Source organism: Coregonus lavaretus (genome assembly GCF_964263955.1).
Source record: "Coregonus lavaretus genome assembly, contig: HAP1_SCAFFOLD_906, whole genome shotgun sequence".
Taxonomy (NCBI): domain Eukaryota; kingdom Metazoa; phylum Chordata; class Actinopteri; order Salmoniformes; family Salmonidae; genus Coregonus; species Coregonus lavaretus.
Genome location: NW_028166129.1, coordinates 76,200 through 83,875, shown reverse-complemented (window position 1 = coordinate 83,875; position 7,676 = coordinate 76,200). Strand labels below are relative to the sequence as shown.

At 46.0% G+C, this 7,676-nt stretch overlaps 1 protein-coding gene across 1 annotated transcript in view; it reads left to right on the top strand.

The window, feature by feature from the left end:
- The first annotated feature begins 349 nt into the window (after positions 1-349).
- The window catches only part of LOC311115037 (dihydrolipoyllysine-residue acetyltransferase component of pyruvate dehydrogenase complex, mitochondrial-like), a 28,002-nt gene continuing 20,675 nt past the window's right edge, over positions 350-7,676 (top strand). The window contains exons 1-2 of the mRNA XM_084190252.1: positions 350-780; positions 6,946-7,047. Coding sequence (XP_084046378.1) covers positions 514-780; positions 6,946-7,047 — 369 coding nt within the window. The 5' untranslated portion in view covers positions 350-513. The remainder of the gene's footprint in view (positions 781-6,945; positions 7,048-7,676) is intronic.

Sequence of the window (7,676 nt, the reverse complement as noted above, 5' to 3'; positions counted from 1 at the left end):
GGTTCACCTTGAGCCTGTGTAGGGATCAGATCTTGTTAGTTCAGTTTAATTATTTTTTATAGTATGGTAGTTGTTTTGGTATTTTGTTCCATTTTTAGGAATCCTGTTTCCATCCCGCACAGTAGGTGGCGGAATGCACAATGAAGAAGAAGAAGAAGAAGAAGAAGAAGAAGAAGAAGAAGAAGAAGAAGAAGAAGAAGAAGAAGAAGAGCCGTTTTGCGATCTTTTTACGACAGTAGATGGAGTCCTCAACGTTGCCAGCTCAATTACGGTTTTCTTTTTAGAATTTTCTGGCCAATGCCAATCCTGCTGTAACATGCACGGAACGACAGCCGTAAAGCGTTGTGTTGTGATTAAGGAGGTCATTGGAAAGTGAGCATCTAGCTAGCTACCTGGGCCGGTTCGGGGGACAGAAAGACACTTTATTGCTACCATTGGTATCAGACATTCTGTTACCTGAGTAGCTCCAAGTGAATCTGAAAGCTGTTTAGCGACTAAACCAATAAAGGCGAAATGCTCCGTCTGGTCCTGCGGCTGAGGCCGTCTGCAGCGTTGCCTCGGTCCCGCGGTGCCCTACCTGGGCCTGCCCTGAGCTCTCGTCCCGCTCTGGGACCCTGTCATCTGAGGCGCTATCACGGCTCTGTCCGGTCCAAGGCTGTTTGCAATGGAGGTCGTTTCAACACCGTGGTCTTCGCCAGCAGAGCGGCCCTGCTGCAACCCCCCAAGCCCATCATGGGAGCCCAGACACAGCGCTTCTACAGCCTGCCACCGCACCAGAAGGTATGACGACTTCGCTAGCTGACTTCTGTGCTTGTGTGGGCTCTAAAAGGTCAGTTTCAGACAGAAACGTTAGCTTTGCTAGCTAACTAGCTAATGGTATTGTCTTTATTGTAGCTAACAACATCTATCGGTGGAGTAGCAGTCATTGACAGTGACAAGGGATAACCATCTTAATCAGTTAGCCACCCAGAGTCGTTAACTAACCAGCTAGTTAGCGGTGTCCCTGGTAGCGGTGTCCCTGGTAGAGCGTTGTGCCAGTAACCGAAAGGTCGCTGGTTCTAATCCCCGAGCCGACTAGGTGAAAAATCTGTCGATGTGCCCTTGAGCAAGGCACTTAACCCTAATTGCTCCTGTAAGTCGCTCTGGATAAGAGCGTCTGCTAAATGACAAAAAATTTATATGTAATAGCGGCAGCTAACCAGTCCCTTGTAGTAGCGGCAGCTAACCAGTCCCTTGTAGTAGTGGGAGCTAACCAGTCCCTTGTAGTAGCGGGAGCTAACCAGTCCCTTGTAATAGCGGCAGCTAACCAGTCCCTTGTAGTAGCGGGAGCTAACCAGTCCCTTGTAGTAGCGGGAGCTAACCAGTCCCTTGTAGTAGCGGGAGCTAACCAGTCCCTTGTAGTAGCGGGAGCTAACCAGTCCCTTGTAGTAGCGGGAGCTAACCAGTCCCTTGTAGTAGCGGGAGCTAACCAGTCCCTTGTAGTAGCGGGAGCTAACCAGTCCCTTGTAGTAGCGGGAGCTAACCAGTCCCTTGTAGTAGCGGGAGCTAACCAGTCCCTTGTAGTAGCGGCAGCTAACCAGTCCCTTGTAGTAGCGGGAGCTAACCAGTCCCTTGTAGTAGTGGGAGCTAACCAGTCCCTTGTAGTAGTGGGAGCTAACCAGTCCCTTGTAATAGCGGGAGCTAACCAGTCCCTTGTAGTAGTGGGAGCTAACCAGTCCCTTGTAGTAGTGGGAGCTAACCAGTCCCTTGTAGTAGTGGGAGCTAACCAGTCCCTTGTAATAGCGGCAGCTAACCAGTCCCTTGTAGTAGCGGCAGCTAACCAGTCCCTTGTAGTAGTGGGAGCTAACCAGTCCCTTGTAGTAGTGGGAGCTAACCAGTCCCTTGTAGTAGTGGGAGCTAACCAGTCCCTTGTAGTAGCGGCAGCTAACCAGTCCCTTGTAGTAGCGGCAGCTAACCAGTCCCTTGTAGTAGCGGGAGCTAACCAGTCCCTTGTAGTAGTGGGAGCTAACCAGTCCCTTGTAGTAGTGGGAGCTAACCAGTCCCTTGTAGTAGCGGCAGCTAACCAGTCCCTTGTAGTAGTGGGAGCTAACCAGTCCCTTGTAATAGCGGGAGCTAACCAGTCCCTTGTAGTAGTGGGAGCTAACCAGTCCCTTGTAGTAGCGGGAGCTAACCAGTCCCTTGTAGTAGTGGGAGCTAACCAGTCCCTTGTAATAGCGGGAGCTAACCAGTCCCTTGTAGTAGCGGGAGCTAACCAGTCCCTTGTAGTAGCGGCAGCTAACCAGTCCCTTGTAGCTAGTAGTGGGAGCTAACCAGTCCCTTGTAGTAGTGGGAGCTAACCAGTCCCTTGTAGTAGTGGGAGCTAACCAGTCCCTTGTAATAGCGGGAGCTAACCAGTCCCTTGTAGTAGTGGGAGCTAACCAGTCCCTTGTAGTAGTGGGAGCTAACCAGTCCCTTGTAGTAGCGGCAGCTAACCAGTCCCTTGTAGTAGTGGGAGCTAACCAGTCCCTTGTAGTAGCAGCAGCTAACCAGTCCCTTGTAGTAGCGGGAGCTAACCAGTCCCTTGTAATAGCGGCAGCTAACCAGTCCCTTGTAGTAGCGGGAGCTAACCAGTCCCTTGTAGTAGTGGCAGCTAACCAGTCCCTTGTAGTAGTGGGAGCTAACCAGTCCCTTGTAGTAGCGGGAGCTAACCAGTCCCTTGTAGTAGCGGCAGCTAACCAACTTGCTAACTAGCAGTGTCCGCGGTAGCAGCGATCAGATCTGACCCGCTTGCTTACAGCTGCACAAAGGTCAGGCAGCATTCCCGTGTATATTAGGACATGGTGGAGCCAGGTCGAGATATGGCCTGAAAAACATACTTCAATCCAGGGATGAGAAATGCATTGTATTCTTTATTGACCCATTATTTACCTGACCCATATGCATTGGGTGCATAACCTGATTAGGGCGTCTACGCACGGTGCTCAGAATGACAGAAATCACGTTTAGATTATGGTAATTCATATTAACAGAGGAAGCAATGATGTGTGTCCGTACCGCTCACTTTGAAGATGTTAGGATAACTGTCAACATTTACTTTCCCTCAGGCAACAAGATGAGTAAGGAACCGCAAAATCACTAGCCTATGCATAGGTGCAGCGTGAGTTTCAAGTTTGGGGAAGCAAATTTTCACCATAAAAATGCACCTTTATAATAAAGGATTCCATGCATCATTGCATTTGCAGACTTACAGTACCAGTCAAATGTTTGGACACACCTACTAATTCAAGGGTTTTTCTTTATTTTTACTATTTTCTACATTGTAGAATAATAGTGAAGACATCACAACTATGAAATAGCACATATGGAATCATGTAGTAACCAAAAAAGTGTTAAACAAATCAAAAAATATTTTATATTTGAGATTCTTCAAAGTAGCCACCCTTTGCCTTGATGACAGCTTTGCACACTCTTGGCATTATCTCAACCAGCTTCATGAGGTAGTCACCTGGAATGCATTTCAGTTAAAAGGTGTGCTTTGTTAATTTGTGGAATTAATTTCCTTCTTAATGCGTTTGAGCCAATCAGTTGTGTTGTGACAAGGTAGGGTGGGTATACAGAAGATGGCCCTATTTGGTAAAAGACCAAGTCCATATTATGGCAAGAACAGCTCAAATAAGCAAAGAGAAACGACCGTCCATCATTACTTTAAGACATGAAGGTCAGTCAATCCGGAAAAGTTCAAGAACTTTTAAAGTTTCTTCAAGTGCAGTCACAAAAACCATCAAGCGCTATGATGAAACTGGCTCTCATGAGGACCGCCACAGGAAAGGAAGACCCAGAGTTACCTCTGCTGCAGAGGATAAGTTCATTAGAGTTACCAGCCTCAGAAATTGCAGCCCAAATAAATGCTTTACGGAGTTCAAGTAACAGACACATCTCAACATCAACTGTTCAGAGGAGACTGTGTGGGTCAGGCCTTCATGGTCGAATTGTTGCAAAGAAACCACTACTAAAGGACACCAATAAGAAGAAGAGACCTGCTTGGGCCAAGAAACACGAGCAATGGACATTAGACCAGTGGAAATCTGTCCTTTGGTCTGGAGTCCAAATTTGAGATATTTGGTTCCAACCGCCGTGTCTTTGTGAAATGCAGAGTAGGTGAACGAATGATCTCTGCATGTGTGGTTCCCACCGTAAAGCATGGAGGAGGAGGAGGTGTGATGGTGCTTTGCTGGTGACACTGTCTGTGATTTATTTAGAATTCAAGGCACATTTAACCAGCATGGCTACCACAGCATTCTGCAGCGATATGCCATCCCATCTGGTTTGGGCTTAGTGGGACTATCATCTGTTTTTCAACAGGACAATGACCCCACACACCTCCAGGATGTGTAAGGGCTATTTGACCAAGAAGGAGAGTGATGGAGTGCTGCATCAGATGACCTGGCCTCCACAATCACCTGACCTCAACCCAATTGAGATGGTTTGGGATGAGTTGGACTGCAGAGTGAAGGAAAAGCAGCCAACAAGTGCTCAGATATGTGGGAACTCCTTCAAGACTGTTGGAAATGCATTCCAGGTGAAGCTGGTTTATAGAATGCAAAGCTGTCATCCAGGCAAAGGGTGGCTATTTGAAGAATCTCAAATATAAAATATATTTTGATTTCTTAACACTTCTTTGGTTACTACATGATTCCATATGTGTTATTTCATAGTTTTGATGTCTTCACTAGTAGAAAATAGTAACAAATTAAGAAAAACCCTGGAATTAGTAGGTGTGTCCAAACCTTTGACTGGTACTGTATATATGTGTTACTGCTCGACTAAAACAATCTGGGTCAACCAACAGCCTAACAACCAAACAATCGACCAGTCGACTAATTGGTGTCAGCCCTAGAATAGATTGGATAGTCATAATTTAGTCTAATAATATAACTCAATCACTGTTTGCAGAAAAGACAGTTTAGTGCTGAGCGCCTGGTCTATAGGCTATATCAGATATGTGCTGAGCGCCTGGGCTATAGGCTATATCAGATATGTGCTGAGCGCCTGGGCTATAGGCTATATCAGATATGTGCTGAGCGCCTGGGCTATAGGCTATATCAGATATGTTTCTTATTTTTTACATGGGAAAAACACATTTTATGCAGTTCTACTACACTTTACAGTATATGACTGGAGACATTGGCAAAACCTTTTTTAATAGGACAAATTACAGGGTAACCTACTCTGCTGACACTGACAAACAGATCAATAAAAACGACGTCGTCCATATAATAGGCCTACGAGAAGGGGAGAGGCATAAACTGGAGGAGGAAAATATTGTCCAAAAACAAACTTTTAGTGGCACTGACCCAACAATGATAGTGAATATGCTCAGTGCTTCCTCACCAGGGATCTGATGCTCTCTGCTGTGAATATGCTCAGTGATCCCTCACCAGGGATCTGATGCTCTCTGCTGTGAATATGCTCAGTGCTTCCTCACCAGGGATCTGATGCTCTCTGCTGTGAATATGCTCAGTGATCCCTCACCAGGGATCTGATGCTCTCTGCTGTGAATATGCTCAGTGCGCCCTCACCAGGGATCTGATGCTCTCTGCTGTGAATATGCTCAGTGATCCCTCACCAGGGATCTGATGCTCTCTGCTGTGAATATGCTCAGTGCTTCCTCACCAGGGATCTGATGCTCTCTGCTGTGAATATGCTCAGTGCTTCCTCACCAGGGATCTAATGCTCTCTGCTGTGAATATGCTCAGTGCTTCCTCACCAGGGATCTAATGCTCTCTGCTGTGAATATGCTCAGTGATCCCTCACCAGGGATCTGATGCTCTCTGCTGTGAATATGCTCAGTGATCCCTCTCAGTGATCCCTCACCAGGGATCTGATGCTGTCTGCTGTGAATATGCTCAGTGATCCCTCACCAGGGATCTGATGCTCTCTGCTGTGAATATGCTCAGTGATCCCTCACTAGGGATCTGATGCTCTCTGCTGTGAATATGCTAAGTGATCCCTCACCAGGGATCTGATGCTCTCCTCTGGTGCCAATAAGACAGGTTATAGGCCTACTGTTGTTCGATCAATTAAGTTGAGAATTTTGATAACTAAAAGACAGATGTAGTATTTTCATTGTCTTCTCTTTACAGCAAAAACAATTTGCTTTCCAAACTGTTTTCCCACGATAGTATTTTGAAATGGTGAATGGGAAACGCGCTTCAATTACCAGTTGAGGAATAAAAATACGAGCTGTTTTTAATTGGGGCCAAAAAGCTATTTTTAACACACAATTGCGTTTATAATTGTTGCGCAATGATTGGGCTTATAAAAGCGTTGTCTGACAGATGTTCCCCTCCAAAGCTCTGTATGCTGTACGCGTGTGGAAAAGTCGATACGTAACGGATATACACAAGCTCCAGACCTATAAGCATGACCGGTCAAATGTTTTTCCATCAATTAATATTTCCATCAAATGTCTTTCCATCAATTAACATTTCCGTCAACTGGTATTTCCATCAATGAACAATTCCGTCAACTGGTATTTCCATCAGTGAATATGCTAAAAATAATTATTTTGTGATGGGATTTATTTTCTTCAGGACAAATTGTATTTATTGGCTTTTCCATTTTTTTGATGGCCAAAAGCCGGCTATTACCTGCTAACGGGAAAGCCTGGAGTGTGTGTGTGTAAGAACGTGTGTGTGTTAGGTGGAGCTGCCTGCTCTGTCCCCCACCATGCAGACTGGAACCATCGCTCTAATGTGTCTGTGTCTGTGTCTGTGTCTGTGTGTGTGTCTGTGTGTGTGTGTCTGTGTGTGTGTGTGTCTGTGTGTGTGTGTGTGTGTGTGTGTGTGTGTGTGTCTTAGGTGGAGCTGCCTGCTCTGTCCCCCACCATGCAGACTGGAACCATCGCTCTAATGTGTGTGTGTCTGTGTCTGTGTCTGTGTGTGTGTGTGTGTGTGTGTGTGTTAGGTGGAGCTGCCTGCTCTGTCCCCCACCATGCAGACTGGAACCATCGCTCGCTGGGAGAAGAAGGAGGGAGACAAGATCAACGAGGGAGATCTGATAGCAGAGGTGACTAGTTATAGTTAGTTACCTGATAGCAGAGGTGACTAGTTATAGTTAGTGAGAAGCAGTTCAGATACTAACCCTAACCTGATCACTGAGGTGAGAAGCAGTTTAGATACTAACCTGATCACTGAGGTGAGAACCAGTTCAGACACTAACCTGATCACTGAGGTGAGAACCAGTTCAGATACTAACCTGATCACTGAGGTGAGAACCAGTTCAGATACTAACCTGATCACTGAGGTGAGAAGCAGTTTAGATACTAACACTAACCTGATCACTGAGGTGAGAACCAGTTCAGATACTAACCTGATCACTGAGGTGAGAACCAGTTCAGATACTAACCCTAACCTGATTATTGAGGTGAGAACCAGTTCAGATACTAACCTGATCACTGAGGTGAGAACCAGTTCAGATACTAACCTGATCACTGAGGTGAGAACCAGTTCAGATACTAACCCTAACCTGATTACTGAGGTGAGAACCAGTTCAGATACTAACCTGATCACTGAGGTGAGAACCAGTTCAGATACTAACCCTAACCTGATTACTGAGGTGAGAACCAGTTCAGATACTAACCTGATCACTGAGGTGAGAACCAGTTCAGATACTAACCCTAACCTGATTATTGAGGT